At 38.2% G+C, this 17,973-nt stretch overlaps 1 protein-coding gene across 14 annotated transcripts in view; it reads left to right on the top strand.

Annotated features, from left to right (window-relative positions):
* Nucleotides 1-17,973, top strand: part of NBEAL1 (neurobeachin like 1) — a 197,668-nt gene that overhangs the window by 73,147 nt on the left and 106,548 nt on the right. For all 14 annotated transcript variants that reach the window (XM_032278592.1, XM_032278593.1, XM_032278591.1 and 11 more), the window contains 7 exons: nt 1,121-1,204; nt 7,769-7,867; nt 7,954-8,534; nt 10,214-10,346; nt 11,817-11,936; nt 13,471-13,774; nt 17,761-17,846. In XM_032278592.1, the coding sequence (XP_032134483.1) occupies nt 1,121-1,204; nt 7,769-7,867; nt 7,954-8,534; nt 10,214-10,346; nt 11,817-11,936; nt 13,471-13,774; nt 17,761-17,846 (1,407 nt within the window). The remainder of the gene's footprint in view (nt 1-1,120; nt 1,205-7,768; nt 7,868-7,953; nt 8,535-10,213; nt 10,347-11,816; nt 11,937-13,470; nt 13,775-17,760; nt 17,847-17,973) is intronic.

Genomic DNA, 17,973 nt, shown 5'->3' with positions numbered 1-17,973 from the left:
ATATATTTTTAGACAAGGTCTTGCTCTGTTGCCCAGACTGGAATATAGTCGCATAATCAGAGTTCACTGCATCCTCAACCTTCCTGCTCAAGCAATCCTCCTGCATCAGCCCCCAAGAAGCTGGGACTACAGGTGTGTGCCGCCAACCCTGGCTAATTTTTTGTATTTTTAGTAGAGATGAAGTTTTGCCATGTTGCCTAGGCTGGTGTCGAACTCCTGGGCTCATGTGATCCATCTCCTTTGGCTTCCCAAAGTGCTGGAATTATAGGTGTGAGCCACTGTACCTGGCCCATAGTAATATATTCTTGAAAGCAGATTTTTGGGACTGTTTGTTTTTACAGCCTTCTAGTCCTGAGTCTATGCTTTCATGATTGTCTAAGCCTGATATAACAGTCATGTTCAGTTTTTTAATATTCTTGATGTTAGTTTTTGTTTTTGCTATGAATACACTGCCCTGAAGCTTAAACAGTAATAGACAAAATGAAGCTAATTTTTATGTTTTCATACAACTTTTACCATTAAAAGCTGCCTTGTCAAAAACATGACAATACTTAGAGATACATATTTCATTTTCTGTGTCTGCCTCAAATTTTCCATTTTATATAAAAATAGACATACTTAATTGCTTATAAGTATAATTAATTGGTGTATGTGCATGCCATCCTAATTTTAACACAGGGTTTGGAAACTAGATGAACAAGATTATTATAGCTATCTTATCATACATGGAAATGGAATTTAAATCTGGATAGTTCAAGTGTATTTTTGAAGGGAAATTAAAATGTAGTAGGATTTCCAATGATAGACCTCCCTCCCTTCCTCTTGAGATTGTCCATTATTTTTAAAAAGCATGTGTTAAGCTTGTTTTTTTTTTTTTTCTTAAAACATTTTAATGTAATAAGTGAATGTTGCCTTATCCTTCTTGACATGTGCCTTATTTTTCTTTTAAGTGGGTAACTTTTCTTGCAGGTTATAGTGTTTCAGAAATTCATTTCATGGAAGAGGAATGTAATACATGTTAAGTAATTATTTTTTCAGGTTTTCAGAACAAAGGTTTCCTAACTGAATAAAAATCGTGAACATATTTGTTAATTTCTTGTTTTCCCCTTCCCCACAATAGGTGTTTCAGGGACAATTGGATTGTTTGGCCATATCAACCATTCAGGCTTTGACAGCAGTAATGAACAAATCTCCAGCCGCTAAGGTGAAATATATATCCTCTAGCTTTTTCTTTTCTTAACTTTTATTTTAGGTTCAGGGGTACATGTGCAGGTTTGTTATATAGGTAAATTGCATATCATAGGGATTTGGTATACAGATTATTTTGCCACCCAGGTAATAAGCATAGTACCCAGTAGGTAGTTTTTTAGTCTTTACCCTCCTCCTTCCATCCACCTTCAAGTAGGCCATGATGTTTATTGTTCCTTTCTTTGTGTCCATATGAACTCAGTGTTTAGCTCCCACTTACATGTAAAAACATATGGTATTTGGTTTTCTATTCCTTTGCTAGTTTGCCTAGAATAATGGCCTCCAGCTCCATCCACGTTGTTGCAAAGGATATGAGGATATGAGCTCATTTGTTTTTATGGTTGTATAGTATTCCATGGTGTATATGTACCACATTTTCTTTATCCAGTCTCCTGTTGATGGGCATTTAGATTGATTCCATGTCTTCACTATTGTGAATAGTACTGTGATGAACATATATGTGCATGTGTCTTTATGGTAGAACAATTTATATTCCTTTGTGTATTTACCCAATAATAGGATTGGGTAAATGGTGATTCTGCTTTGAGTTCTTTGAGAAATTGCCAGACTGCTTTCCACAATGGCTGAGCTAAGGTATATCCCTTCAGCAGTTATAAGTGTTCCCTTTTCTTCACAGCCTTGCCAACATGTTATTTTTTGACTTTTTAATAATAGCCATTCTGAGGGGTGTGAGATGGCATGTAATTGTGGTTTGATTTGCATTTCTCTAGTGATGTTGAGCATTTTTTCATATGCTTATTGGCTGTGTATGTTTGCTGGTATGCTCTCTCTTCTCTCCTCTCTCTCTCCTCTCTCCCCTTTCCCTCTTTCCCTCTCTCCCCCTCTCTCTTTCTCTCCTCCCCCACTTCTCCCTTTTCTCTCATTTCTCCCCTTTCTTTCCTCTCTCGCCCAAGCTGGAGTACTTGGCTCACTACAACCTCCCCCTCCTGGGTTCAAGTGATTCTTTTGCCTCATCCTCCTGAGTAGCTGGGATTACAGGTGTGTGCCACCACAGCCTGGCTACTTTTTTTATTTTTAGTAGAGAGAGGGTTTCACCATGTTGGCCAGGCTGGTCTCAAACTCCCAATCTCAGGTAATCCATCCTCCTCAACCTCCAAAAGTGCTGGGATTACAGGCATGAGCCACCACGCCCAGCCTTGTTTTCTTTTGTGTCTGTTCTTGTCCTATGCCCACTTTTTAATGGGGTTATTTGCTTTTACTTGTTGATTTGTCTAAGTGCCTTATAGATTCTGGATATTAGACCTTTGTTGGATGCATAGTTTGCAAATATTTTCTCCTGTTCTGTTGGTTGTCTGTTTACTCTGTTGATACTTTCTTGTGCTGTGCATAAGGTCTTTATTTTAATTTGGTCCTATTGTCAATTTTTGTTTTTGTTGAAGTTACTTTTGATGGCTTCATCATGAAATCTTTGCCAGGTCCTATGTCCATAATAGTATTTCCTAGGTTATCTTGCAGGTTTTTTATAGTTTTTACATTTAAGTCTTTAATCCATCTTGAGTTGATTTTTGCGTATTGTAAGAAAGGGGTCCACTTTCAATCTTCTGCATATTGCTAGCTAGTTATCCCAGCACCATTTATTGAATAGGAGCCTTTCCCATTGCTTGTTTTTGTCATCTTTTTTGAAGATTGATTAGCTGTAGGTGTGCAGCAATTTTGGGGGGCTCTCTATTCTCTTCTACTGGTCTGTGTGTGTGTCTGTTTCTGTACCAGTACTATCTTGTTTTGGTTACTGTAGCCTCGTGGTATAGTGTGAAGTCAGGTCATGTGACTTCAAGGTAATGCCTCCAGCTTTGTTCTTTTTGTTTAAAATTGCCTTGGCTATTCAGGCTCTTTTTTGGTTCCATATGCCTGTTAAAATATTTTTTTCTAGGTCTGTGAAGAATGCCATTGGTATTTTGATAGGAATAGCACTGAATCTCCAAATTGCCTTGAGCAGTATGGTCAGTTTTTTTTTTGTTTTTTTTTTTTGAGATGGAGACTTGCTCTGTCACCTAGGCTAGAGTGCAGTGGCACAATCCTGGCTCACTGTAACCCCCATCTCTCAGGTTCAAGTGATTCTACTGTCTCAGCCTCTCGAGTAGCTGGGATTACAGGTGTGCACCACTACTCCCAGCTAATTTTTTTGTGTTTTCAGTAGAGACAGGGTTTCACAACGTTGGCCACACTGGTCTTGGACTCCTGACTGAGACTCCTGCCGATCTCAGCCTCCCAAAATGCTAGGATTACAGGTGTGAGCTGCACACTCACCCAGGCAGTATGGTCATTTTAACAATATTGATTCTTTCTATTCATGAACATGGAACATTTTTCCATTTGTTGGTATCATCTCTGATTTCTTTGAGCAGTGTTTTGTAATTCTTGTCATAGAGACCTTTCACCTCACTAGTTAGCCATATACCTAGGTATTTTATTCTTTTTGTGGCAATTGTGAATGGGATTGCGTTCTTGATTTGGCTCTTAGCTTGGATATTGTTGCTGTTTGGAATCCTCTGATTTTCATACATCGATTTTGTATCCTGTAACTTTGCTCAAGTAGTTTATCAGATCAAGGAGCTTTACATAGAGACTATGGGCTTTTGTAGGTGTAGAATCATACTGTCTAAAAACAGGGAGAGTTTGACTTACTCTCTTCCTACTTAGAAGCATTTTCTTTCTTTTTCATGCCTAATTGCTCTGGCTGTGACTTCTAGTACTGTGTTGAATAGGAGTGGTGGGAGAGGGTATCCCTGTCTTATTCTGGCTTTCAAGGGGAATGCTTCCAGCTTTTGCCCATTCAGTATGATGTTGGTTGTGGGTTTGTCATAGATGGCTCTTATTATTTTGAAGTATGTTCCTTCAATGCCTACTTTGTTGAGGGTTTTTAATATGAAGGGATGTTGAACTCTTGACCTTAAGTGATCCACCCACCTCACCCTCCCAAAGCGCTGGGATTACAGGTGTGAGCCACCATGCCTGGCCTGTCTTTTGTATGGTTTTTGACATCTCAGTTTCCTTCAGTTCAGTGCTGTTTTGGTTAGTTCTTGTCTTCTGCCAGCTTTGAGATTGCTTTGCTCTTGTTTCTCTAGTTCTCTAGTTGTGATGTTAGGTTGTTGATTTGCAATCTTTCTAACTTTTTGATGCAGGCATTTAGTGCTATAAAATTCCCTCTTAACACTGCTTTAGCTTATGTCCCAGAGATTCTGGTATGTTGTATCTTTGTTCTCATTAGTTTCAAACATTTCTTTATTTCTGCTCTAATTTCATTGTTTTCCCAAGAGTCATTCAGGAGTAGACAGTTTAATTTTCATGTAATTGTATGGTTTTGGGTGATTTTCTTAGTCTTAATTTCTATTTTTATTGCACTGTGGTTCAAGAGTGTGGTTGATATGGTTTCGGTTTTTTGAAATTTGCTTAGGATTGTTTTATGTCTGATTGTGTTGTCAGTTTTAGAGTGTGTGCCATGTGCAGATGTGAAGAATACATATTCTGTTGTTTTGTGGTAAAGTGTTCTGTAGATGTCTACTAGGTCCATTTGGTCAAGTGTTAAGTTCAGGTCCTGAATATCTTCATTAGTTTTCTGCCTCAATGATCTGTCTAAGTATACTATTAAGTGGGGTGTTGAAGTCTCTCACTATTATTGTGTAGTTATCTAAATCTCTTAGTAGGTCTCTAAGAACTTGCTTTATGAATCTAGGTGCTTCTGTGTTGAGTGTATATGTATATTTAAGATAGCTAGGTCTTGTTAAATTGAGCCCTTTACCATTATTTAATGCCTTTCTTCGTCTTTTTGATCTTTGTTGGTTTAAAGTCTATTTTGTCTGAAATAAGAATAGGAACCTGCTTTTTTCTGTTTTTCATTTGCTTGGCAGATTTTTCTCCATTCCTTTACTTTAAGCCTATGGGTGTCATTGCATGTGAGATGAATCTCTTGAAGACAGCATACCATTGGGTCTTGCTTCTTTATCCAGCTTGCCACTCTGTGCCTGTTAATTGTGGAATTTAGCCCATATACATTTAAGGTTAGTATTAATCTGTGCAGATTTGATCTTATTACCATGTTGTTAGCTGGTTATTATGCAGACTTGTTCACTTTTGTGTGTGGTTACCTTATAGTGTCCCTGGTCTATGTATTTAAGTGTGTTTTGGTAGTGGCTGGTAATGGTCTTTCCTTTCCATATTTATCACTCCCTTCAGGACATCTTGTAAGGTGGGTCTGGTAGTAATGAATTCTTTTAGCATTTGCTTCTATGAAAAAGACTTAGTCCTCCTTCCCTTATGAAGCTTAATTTGGTTATATATGCAACTCTTTGGAATTTCTTTTTTTGTTTTTTAAGATGGAGTCTTGCTCTGTTGTTCAGACTGGAGTGCAGTGGCACAATCCCGGCTCACTGCAACCTCCGCCTCCTAGGTTCAAGCAATTCTTTTGCCTCAGCCTCCCAACCAGCTGGGATTACAGGTGCTTGCCACCACACCTGACTAATTTTTGTATTTTTAATATAGCCGGGGTTTCACCATGTTGGCCAGGCTGGTCTTGAACTCCTAATCTCATGATCCACCCCCTTCAACCTACCAAAGTCTGGGATCACAGGTGGGAGCCACTGTGCCCAGCCTATTTTCTTTGAGAATGCTGACTATATGCTCCCAGTTGCTTCTGGCTTATAGGGTTTCTGTTGAAAGGTCTGCTATTAGCCTGATTTATCGCCAGGTTTTAAAATATTTAATTAGATGTGTCAATTTTCACTATATAAATTCTGAAGTGATGTATGAAAGTATACAATACATGCGGCTTAACACTTGAAATAAAATCATTCACAAAATATCTTAGTATAAGAATGAAGTTACTTATAGCTTGCTTATACTTGTGATAATTTTAAAGACAAAGCCCTATAGGCCCTGCTTTAGAATTTTAAAAGGTATTAATGATTGAACTGCAAACTGTTAGGATTTACAGTGTTGGCAAAGAATGGAATGAGAGCACTGATGTTGAAATGATAATTTTAAGTGGTTCTATGGTTAATGAGTTTAAATAATTAAGTTTTATATCAGAGCTTTTCTTACTTAATAAAATAATGACCCTTTCTCTATTTAGTCAGTTTATGACTGCCTAAAATATGAACATTTTTCACATTTGAATAGCCTATCAATTTGATATTAGTTTTTCCAGGTTGTATGGCCATGGAAATTCTACTTCTTGTATTCAGTAACCCTTAGAGTTTTCTGTCTCTTCTCATTCACTGCCACTGCCTGTTCTTCTCTCTAGTTATACTGGTAGTTTCCTCATATACCGATAAAATTAGTGAGGGTCATCTGTGTGAAATGGTAAGCATAGTGCCAGGTACATGATAAGTGCTAAATACGTGTCAGTAACTACTATTATTACTTTACACTCTTATCTGTCACATCTAATATACTTCATGCCTTACCTTTCTGGTACCAAATGTGAATTAATTACTCCCTATTTTCTGAAACATGCCTTCCATTGAATTTCTTAGATTACATTGGTTTGTGTTAGGAGACTCTAACTTTTGCCCTAGAAACGTTGATGTAACTCATTGAATAGGCTTTTACAGTCTGGCTTGTGACTTAATCTCCATTTAATACTAGTTGCTGTAAGATGGAAACCATTTTAAGTCCTAAATAACTGGTTTATGAGTATAATCGATTACCAGTACTGTATTCTGAAATTCAAACATCAAAAAAGATGTTCCAGTCTTCCTTGAAAGATTTTTTTTTGGTCCATATAATATCTGGCATTTTTAAAATTAAAAAGGTTATATAACAAAAATACATATTGAAAAAAGATTTCCTTCCTATTCTTGACCCACATTCAACCATTTTCCTCCCTAGAGGTAACCAGTTTTACTTGTTTTGTTAAATTTCTTGGTTTTGTAGTGAGTGTATATATTTCTACCTAATTTAGTGGGGCAATTTAATATGTTCTAAGTTTTCCAGTTGTCTTTATATTTCACTTTATGATTTTGGGTGCCTACTGGTTCAAAAATACATATGACATAGAACTTTCTAAAAGGAACTTGATAATTCAGACCATTTAGATACAAACAGCAGAGATAAAACTCTTTGCACTCAATTTCTTTCTGACCACTATTCAAAACTGCCAGGAACACTGAATCTTTTTAGGCTGATACCTGACTCCTCTTACCTACAGCTTCCTCATTTTTTTCTCTATTTTTATTTTGAATTAACTACTATTCTAGTAATTGCAGATCAAATGAATAAAATACAAGAAGTGTCATATGCCCTTATCTGCAAATAATATAATAATTTTATAACAGCTATTGTTAATTTTATTTTGTATTATGTTATATAATTGTAACTTTATTACTCCAGAAGCTATATGGAATCTATTTTAAGATGAAGATGTAATTTAAGAAGACAAATAGTGAATTCATAATCTTTTTATATAATATTAAGTTAATCAGCTTAAATGAGTATTTTTTAATATTCCAACATATTCAGTCTTTGAAAATGCACTTTGATGTATTGTTTTCCCACCCCCTAGGAAGTATTTAAAGAAAGAATTGGTTATACACATATGTTTGAAGTATTAAAATCCCTGGGCCAGCCACCACAGGAATTACTTAAAGAACTCATGAATATGGTGAGTTTTTAACCTTTATTAAGAGTTCTGTTAATAACTGTTTTGAAAACGATAACTAACCTTTTATCTTTTATGTTGCTTTCTAGGCTGTAGAGGGTGACCACACTTCAGTTGGGATTTTGGGCATTAGTAATGTCCAACCTCTCTTGCTTCTTATCCAGTGGCTTCCAGAATTACAATCCCATGACCTACAAATCTTCATCTCTGATTGGCTGAAAAGAATTTGTTGTATTAATAGGCAGAGTCGAACTACTTGTGTCAATGCAAACATGGGCATTAGAATTATTGAATCACTTGACTCCCATTCTTCCCTCCATCAAACTTGTGCTGAGAACTTGATTGCAATCCATGGTTCCTTGGGGAGTCAGTCAGTGAGCTCGGAAGAAATCCGTCGACTACTAAGATTGCTGAGAGTGGATGAATCTGAGTCTGTTCACCCTTATACCACTCCTGTGACTCGAGCAATGCTGACAATGGCCCGAAAACTAAGTCTAGAGAGTGCCCTACAGTATTTCAATTTGTCACATAGTATGGCAGGAATTTCTGTGCCTCCCATACAGAAATGGCCGGGGTCTGCCTTTTCTTTCAGTGCTTGGTTTTGCTTAGATCAGGATCAATTGACTCTTGGCATTGCTAACAAAGGAGGGAAAAGGAAACAATTATACAGGTATTGGTAAAAATTATGGAATAGAAATGAATACTGTCATAACAACATACGCTGTGATTCTTAAACAGGAAAACTGTTTCCAAGCATCTAGGTTTTAGATGTATAATTTATTTAAAACCTCTTCATCCTTAGGCTTTATACAGCTCAATTGTAAGTGCTTTATTGCTTTCATAGTAATAACTATATATCTCAAATATTGCTGGTTAAGTTTTGAGGCTAGTTTGGAAACAAGTTTCCTTCTTAAAAGTAGTGTAAAAGTGAATGGAAAGAATAATAATATTGAAAATGGGCCAGATGTGATGGCACGCTTGTAATCTCACCACTTGAGGAGGTCGAGGCAGGTGCATTGCTTGAGGCCAGGAGTTCAAGACCAGCCTAGGCAATATGGCAAAACCTTATCTATACAAAAAAATATAAACATTAGCCGGGTATAGTGACACATACCTGTAGTTCCAGCTACTTAGAAGGCTGGGATGAGAGGATCACTAGAGCTTGGGAAGTTGAAGCCGCAGTGAGCTGTGATTACTACTGTACTTCAACCTGGGTGACAAAGAAAGACTCTGTCACACACACACAAAAAAAACACTGTGAAAATGAATAATGGCCAGGTGTGGTGACTCATATCTGTAATCCTAGCATTTTAAATGGCTGAGGCGGGCAGATCACTTAAGGTCAGGAATTCAAGACCAGCCTACTCAATATGGAGAAACACCGTCTCTACTAAAAATACAGAAATTAGCTGGGCATGCCTGTAGTCCCAGCTACTTGGGAGGCTGAGGCACAGAAATCACTGAGGCACGAGAATCACTTGAACCTGGGAGGTGGAGTTTGCAGTGAGCCAAGATCACGCCACTGCACTCCAGCCTGGGCAACAGAGTGAGATTCTGCCTCAAAAAAAAAAAAAAAGAAAGAAAAAAAAGAAAATGAGTAATGATTTCTGTTCCATTGAAAATGCTATAAATATATGGAACATATAAATATGCCATATATTTATATGAAGGAACAGAAAACCTATGTGTATGTGTTTCCAGACTTTGATAGCTACTACTTTTTAATATGCCTTCTGATTTATTTTTTTGAGTCGGAGTTTTGCTCTTGTTGCCCAAGCTGGAATGCAGTGGCGGGATCTCGGCTCACTGTAACCTCCGCCTCCTGGGTTCAAGTGATTCTCCTGCCTCAGCCTCCTGAGTTGCTGGGATTACAGACGCCTGCCACCACACCCGGCTAATTTTTGTATTTTTAGTAGAGACAAGGTTTCACCACATTGGCCAGGCTGGTCTCCCCAAACTCCTGACCTCAGGTGATCTGCCTCCCTTGGCCTCCCAAAGTGCTAGGATTACAGACATGAGCAACCGTGCCTGGCCTATGCTTTGTGATTTTCAAGACCTTTATTTATACTTACTGAATCTTACTTGGAAAAATTTTAAAGATTTGAAAATTGATAATTTTATTATTACTAGTGGAATTCTACTTACAAGGCTGCCTTTTATTTACTAAACCCTTATGCCCAAAATGGATTTTAAAAGCGTCTTTGAAACAAGTTTGGACTAGTGTGTGGCAATAGAATTTAAGCCACAGAATTGTTGATAAAGACATTCATAATGGCTTTATGGTTTTAGGTACTTTAGTAATAATGAAAGTGAATAACTAAAAGTTCTGATAATACATATTTTTGTTAGTTTTTTTACAGGAAGTGGCATAGGTTTTGAAGCCTTTATTACCCATTCAGGTATGTTGGTCGTGGCGGTGTGCACAAAAAGAGAATATGCAACGGTTATGCTTCCTGACCACAGTTTCTGTGATTCCCTCTGGGTAAGGCTTTAGGATATCACATTTAACTTTTAGTATGGTTGATGGTATTTCCCATCATTGTCATAAATTCAGCAGCAGTCTTTTTTTTTTTTTTTTGCTAAAAAATTTAAATGAGGCTGGGCTTGGTGGCATACCTGTAAGTAATCCCAATACTTTAGGATGCCAAGGCCAGCAGATTACTTAGCTCAAGAGTTTGAGACCATTCTGAGCAACATGGTGAAACCCCGTATCTACCAAAAAATAAAAAAATTAGGTGGGTATGGTGATTTGTGCCTGTGGTCCCAGCTACTCAGGAGACTGAGTTGGGAGAATCACTTGAGGCCAGGAAGTCAAGGCTCCAGTAAGCTCAGATGGCACCACTGTACTCCGGCCTGGGCAGCAGAGTGAGACCATGTCTCAAAAATAATAATTGTGTGTGTGTGTGTGTGTGTAATGTTAGGATGTCTTAAGGTTTTCTTTAAGTAAATTTAATTTTGAATTTCAATTTAAAATGAGATGGGCTGGGTGCTGTAACTCACACCCATAAATCCAGCACTTGGGGAGGCCAAGGTGGGAGGACTGCTTGAAGCCAGGAGTTCAAGCCCAGCTTGGGCAAGAAGTGAGACTCTATCTCTACAAAAAATTTAAAAATTAGTTGGGTGAGGTGGCACACATCTATAATCCTAGCTACTCAGGAGGCTGGGGCAGGATTGCTTGAGCCGAGGAGTTCAAGGCTGCAGTGAGCTGTGATTGTGCCACTGCACTTGAGCCTCAGCTATAGAGCATAACCCAATCTCTAAAAAAGGTTTTTAAAAACAATAATAAAGTAAAATGCGATGGTAGGTTGTTTCGTGCTTTTTTTGCTTTTTTCTTTTGGGACAGAGTCTCGCTGTGTCGCCCAGGCTGGAGTCCAGTGATGCCATCTTGGTTCGTTGCAACCTCTGTCTCCCGGGTTCAAGCAGTTCTCCTGCCTCAGCCTTCTGAGTAGTTAGGATTACAGGCACTTGCCACCACGTGTTACTAATTTGTGTATTTTTTTAGTAGAGATGAGGTTACATCCTGTTGGCCAGGCTGGTCTCGAACTCCCGACCTCAGGTGATCCACCCACCTTGGCCTTCCAGAGTGCTGGGATTACAGGCATGAGTCAGTTCACCCAGCCATTAGGTTGTTTTAAACAATACATTTGTATGGTCTTTCTAAAATAAAAACTGCTTCTCATTTTAAAAAATGATTCTAAGGAATACTTAAGCTTTGGAAATGCAGAAAAGGTACTGTTACAGTTGTGGATATTTTATAGGCTTACATGCTTTTGTACTACTATGGAAAAAATTGTTACTCACTTTGAGAACGTCAGTTTAATTAACATTTAACTGTGCTTAATCTTAATGTTCTACCATTTGTTCAAATTATAGAGCAATATTCTGAAACCATTTGTCATTCCAAACACATAATGTAATTTTAACCTTTTAAATGTGTGCTTCACTTTACCAGCACAACATAACCATTGTCCACATGCCTGGAAAAAGGCCCTTTGGTCAGAGCTTCGTCTATATCTATGACAATGGACAACAGAAGGTTTCTGCCCCTCTCAGATTTCCTGCCATGAATGAAGTAAGCATATCATACCCGCTCATTCCCGGCTGCTTTGATTGAGAATTCTTGAAATGTTCCAGTTAATGTAAAAGGTTATGTTTATTATAAATATGTGCCCCCAGATTTTAAAGTGTTTTCTATGTACTAAGACTCTGCACATTAATATTCAATTCTGTCAGCCTGTCATTATTAGATGAAGTCAGACAATGTAAAAAAAGGAAAACATTTAAGGAAGAAACAAAGGCTTAGAAAGAAAGACTTATGACAGGAAAGCCAACGGAATGAATAGAGCGGCCTAATGTATCTTTTAATAAAAGTTATTTAACTATGTGAAATACTTAAATATTATGATGGACTCTTCTAACTTCATTAAAATTGAAAATTGAAACAATAGGCCAAGTGTATTAGCTCATACCTATAATCCCAGCACTTTGGGAGGCCATGGCAGGTGTATTATGAGGTCAGGAGTTCAAGACCAGCCTGGCCAACATGTTGAAACCCCGTCTCTGCTAAAAATAGAAATATTAGCCAGGCATGGTAGCATCCGCCTGTAATCCCAGTTACTCGGGAGGCTGAGGCAGGGAATTGCTTGAACCCAGCAGGTGGAGGTTGCAGTGAGCTGAGATCATGCCACTGTACTCCAGCCTGGGAGACACAGTGAGAGTCCCTCTCCAAAAAAAAAAAAAAAAAAAAAAATTGAAACAATAATGAAGAAGCTTAAAACATTCACATTTTAGTCAGTTATCAAATAGAGTTCATATAGTGAAGTGGTTCTTAAAAAACACTAGAGGGCCTTTTCTGAAGATAGTGGAATAGAGTAGATTATTTCTCAAGTCTTAGGATTCAAGTAATTTCTTGTTGGTTTTCATCTCAGTGACCATTTCAAGATAGTTTATAATTAACATTTATACATTTTAAAGAGAAAAAATACAGTTTTCTCTATTTTCAAAAACAGTAAAGTTAAAAAAAAATCTTAAATACACTCTTTAAAAATTCAAAATTTACAAAAGAATATAAAGTGAGTCATAAAAGTAATGCATCCAGGCTGGGCGCAGTGGCTGACACCTGTAATCTCAGCACTTTGGGAAGCTGAGGTGGGCCCATCACAAGGTCAAGAGATCGAGCCCATCTGGCCAATACAATGAAACCCCCTCTCTATTAAAAATACAAAAATTACCCGGGCGTGGTGGCATGCACCTGTAATCCCAGCTACTTAGGAGGCTGAGGCAGGAGAACTACTTGAACCCAGGAGGTTGAGGCTGCAGTGAGCCAAGATCACGCCACTGCACTCCAGCCTGGCAACAGAGCAAGACCTTGTCTGAATAAATAAATAAATAAATAATAAAAGTAGTGCATGCAAATTCTATAGGCCAAGGTAATTTTGCTAATAATTTTCTAAGTATAAACATGCAAGTATACCTCATATTTAGTAAAAGTAAAACTGCTTCTATTTTTATTTTCAATTTATATATTTGTGTAATTTTATCTACTATTTTATTGTAATATGAGGATATCTTTTAATTAAAATTGTGTAATTTTTTTTGTATTTTAGCCCTTTACTTCCTGTTGCATTGGTTCAGCTGGGCAAAGAACCACCACTCCTCCACCATCCCAGATCCCAGATCCACCTTTCTCTTCTCCTGTTACCCCTCATCGGACATCATTTGGTGGAATTCTGTCATCAGCTTCCTGGGGAGGAACAAGTGAAAAATCAAAATTAATTACCAAATTGATATCAGCTGGAACCCAGGACAGTGAATGGGGGTGTCCCACTTCTCTGGAGGGTCAGCTAGGATCTGTTATCATCTTCTATGAAGCACTACAGGCTCCTCAGGTGAAGGCATTATATTTAGCAGGTGAGCATGCACAGTCATAATGTGTAAGCAAATTTAGAGTTTTTTCTGTTGTCTAAATATATTCTGAAGAATGTATTGCATCTGAAGAGTGCATTTGTTTTAATTGAAGCTGAAAGGGAAGAAAAAGCCCACCACATACCATACGTTTTATTTTGTAGGCATAAATAAAGCAAACCTTCGGTAAATATTTTAAATATCATCCATAATACTGCCTGTATTAGTTTGCTAGGGCAGTCATAGCAAAATACCACAGAGTGCGTGGCTTTAACAACAGAAATTTATTTTCTCACAGTTCTGGAAACTAGAAGTTCAAGATCAAGGTGACATCAGGATCAGGCTCTCACTTCTATAGAAGTGAGGCTTCTCTTCCTGGCTTCTAGGTGGTCACCGTTTTACTGTGCTCTCATGTGGTCTTTGCTCTCTGTGCATATGGACAGAGAAAGAGATCTCTTGTGTCTCTTCTTTTTCTTATAAAGGGCTCTATCAGACTAGGGCCCCATCCTGATGACTTCATTTAATTCCAGTTACTACTTTAAATGCCCTATTTCCAAATACAGTCACATTGGGGATTATGGCTTTAACATATGAATTTTAGGGGAAATAGTTCAGTCCATAACACTGCCAGTACTTTTCACAGATTTTAATGAATTGATAAAACAAAATATAACCACATCTCCAGAAGAAATTATATAACTATTTGCAAAATCATGAGTCTTATACCAAAACGTCGTTTTTTCAATTAATATATTAATATATCTGAAGAATTCATGGAGGCAGTAGAATTAGGGGACCTTGGATAAGTTTGCAAACTGTTTTTCATTTTGTTTTGGCTTTTTGTTTTTCTTTTGGCTATGATTTTAAACATATGTACTAACTCTTATTATTGGATCCTAACTACTTTCAAAATTATATCTATATTCTTAAAGGATGTTCAGGAGTTTAGCTTTTAAAAGTATGTAACTCGGCAGAAAATCTTATTTGTCTAATATCTTTTTTAGATTGCATGGGAATTTTGAGATTAATGGGATTGCCCACACTTTCAGACTTTATATTAGAACCTTAATTTTTTTCTTTCTTTCTTTCTTTTTTTTTTTTTTTTTTTTTTGAGACAGAGCCTTTCCCTATTTCAGTGGTATGCTCTTTGCTCACTGCAGCCTCTGTCTCCTGGGTTCAAGTGATTCTAGTGTTTCAGCCTCCCAAGTAGCTAGGATTACAGACATGTGCCATCACGCCCAGCTAATTATTATATTTTTAGTAGAGACAAGTTTTCGCCATATTGGCCAGGCTGGTCTTGAACTCCTGGTCTCAAGTAATCCTCCCACCTTGGACTCCCAAAGTGTTGGGATTACAGGCAGGAGCCACCTTGCCAGGCCTAAATGATCATTTTTAATGGTTGTATATTTCCTTGGATTCAAAACATGTTATTTACTTAGGTTGTTTATAATTTATTTTTTATTTTTATTTTTATTTTTGAGACAGAGTTTCGCTGTTGTCACCCAGGCTGGAGTGCGATGGCACAACCTCGGCTTACTGCAACCTCTGCCTCCCGGGTTCAAGTGATTATCTGCCTCGCCTTCCCAAATAGCTGGGATTACAGGTGCCCACCACCACACCCAGCTAATTTTTTTTGTATTTTTAGTAGACATGGGGTTTCACCATGTTGGCCAGGCTGATCTTAAACTCCTGACCTCAGGTGATCTACCCACCTTGGACTCCCAAAGTGCTGGGATTACAGGTGTGAGCCTCTGCGCCTGGTAGTTTATAATTTTTTTTTTTTTTTTTGAGACAGATTGTCACTCTGTTGCCAGTAGAGAGTGCAGTGGTGCCATCTTGGCTCACTGCAACCTCCACCTCCCCGATTCAAGCAATTCCCCTGCCTCAGCCTCCCAAGTAGCTGGGACTACAAGCGGGCGCGACCACACCCACCTAATTTTTTTGTATTTTACTAGAGACAGGGTTTCACCATGTTGGCCAGGATGGTCTTAATCTCCTAACCTCATGATCCACCCACTTTGGCCTTTCAAAGTGCTGGGATTTTATTTTATTTTATTTTTGAGATAGAGTCTTGCTCTGTCACCAGGCCGGAGAGGTGGCACAATCTTGGCCCACTGCCACCTCCTCATCCCGGGTTCAAGCAATTCTCCTGCCTCAGCTTCCTGAGTAGCTTGGAACTGTAGGTGCGCACCACCACACCCAGCTAATTTTTGTATTTTTAATAGAGATGGGGTTTCACCATGTTGACCAGGATGGTCTCCATCTCCTGACCTTGTGATCTGCCCACGTCACCCTCCCTAAGTGCTGGGATTACAGGTGTGATCCACTGCACCTGGCCCTGTTTATAATTGTTTATTTATTTATTTTGAGACGGAGTCTTGGTCTGTCGCCAGGCTGGAGTGCAGTGGCGCAGTCTCGGCTCACTGCAACCTCCACCTCCCGGGTTGAAGCGATTCTCGTGCCTCAGCCTCCCAAGTAGGTGGGACTACAGGCGCACACCACCATGCCCAGCTGATTTTTTTATTTTTTGTAGAGACAGGGTTACACCATGTTGGCCAGGAAGGTCTCGATCCCTTGAGCTCGTTATCTGCCTGTCTTGGCCTCCCAAAGTGCTGGGATTACAGGCATGAGCCACTGCGCCTGGCCTATAATTTTCAATTTTGTTCTAAACTTAAAATTTCAAATATGATATACTTCTAGTTTTTCTTATATGGATATATTTAACGATAAATTTCTAGGATAAATATTCAAAGTATATGGATATTTTCATGATTCTTATTACGTATTGCCTAATCAGTTTCCAAGAAGGGATATACGAATTCACAATGTCTGTCCATAACACATAAGTGTACCAGTTTTACCACAACCTCAATAATATGGAATGGTCAATATTGTTTTCTCTGTTATTCTATATAAAATAGAACTTTGTCATGGTTTGTATTTCTTATATTTTTAAATAAAGTTGAAAATGTTTTTCCTACTCATCTGCTACTCCATTTCTATGATGTCTGTTCACATTAGTAATAGAATGGTTCACTTTTTTGTGTTATATATTTGAATTGACTTATATTAGATAAACTAATGTAGACTTTGTTATATTTGATAATTGTGATTTTTTTTGTTGTGTGTGGTTGTTTTTGTTGTTGTTTTTTTGAGATGGAGCCTCACTCTGTCACCCATTCTGGATTACAGTGGCATGATCTTGGCTTACTGCAACCTCTGCCTCCCGGGTTCAAGTGATTCTCCTGGCTCAGCCTCAAGCAGCTGGGATTACAGGCATGCACCGCCACGCCAGACTAAATGTGTATTTTTGGTAGAGACAGGGTTTTACTATGTTGGCCAGGCTAGTCTCGAACTGCTGACCTCAAGTGATCCAGCCTCCCAAAGTGCGGGGATTACAGGTGTGAGCCACTGCACATGGCCAGATAATTTTTTGTTGTTATTTTTTTGTATGGTTTTTTTTTTTTTGAGACAGTATCTCAATCTCCTGCTGAGGCTGGAGTGCAGTGGCACAATCTCAGATCACTGCAGCCTCTACCTCCCAGGCTTCAGTGATCCTCCCACCTCCTGAGTAGCTGAGACTACAGGTACATGCCACCACCTCTGGCTAATTTTTTATATATTTTTTGTAGAAATAGTGTCTTTCCTTGTTGCCCAGGCTGATCTCAAACTCCTGAGCTCAAGTGATCCCCCTGCCTCAGCCTCCCAAAGTGCTGGGATTACAGGCCTGAGCCAATGTACCTGGCCGATAGTAGTTTTTAATACTATATAAAATTTTTTTCTGTAATAGAAATTGATTTATTACCCAATTTTTATAGGTTTTGGATAAATTGGAAGTAATATAAAAACAAAGTAAATTTTAACTTAATGAGTTTCAACTGTGTTGTTTGAGTAGCTTGAAACAGCTTAATTTTAAATTGTATTCTGGTAACACAGACTCAAGGAGACCATATGTATTCAATAATATATATATATGTGTAAATAATTTTCAGGTCCAAATTGTTTAAGCCCTTGGAAGTCTCAAGAGTCTGACATGGCTGACCTGCCTGCTAACATCCTTCTTTACTACACAGCAAAGGTCAGAGTAAATTTGTGAACTGTCCATCTAGTTATAGCTATGCTGTGAAATGCAATTCCTTTTCTATTCCTTTTGTCATTTCAGTGGGTAATTAAAAGGAAGGGTTTGAATTGCCATCAAATAATCA

The sequence above is a fragment of the Sapajus apella genome, unplaced genomic scaffold, assembly GCF_009761245.1.
Source record: "Sapajus apella isolate SASKATOON/1434 unplaced genomic scaffold, GSC_monkey_1.0 scaffold10, whole genome shotgun sequence".
Lineage (NCBI taxonomy): Eukaryota > Metazoa > Chordata > Mammalia > Primates > Cebidae > Sapajus > Sapajus apella.
The sequence above is the reverse complement of the archived record's forward strand: the minus strand, read 5'-3'. Positions and strand labels throughout refer to the sequence as shown.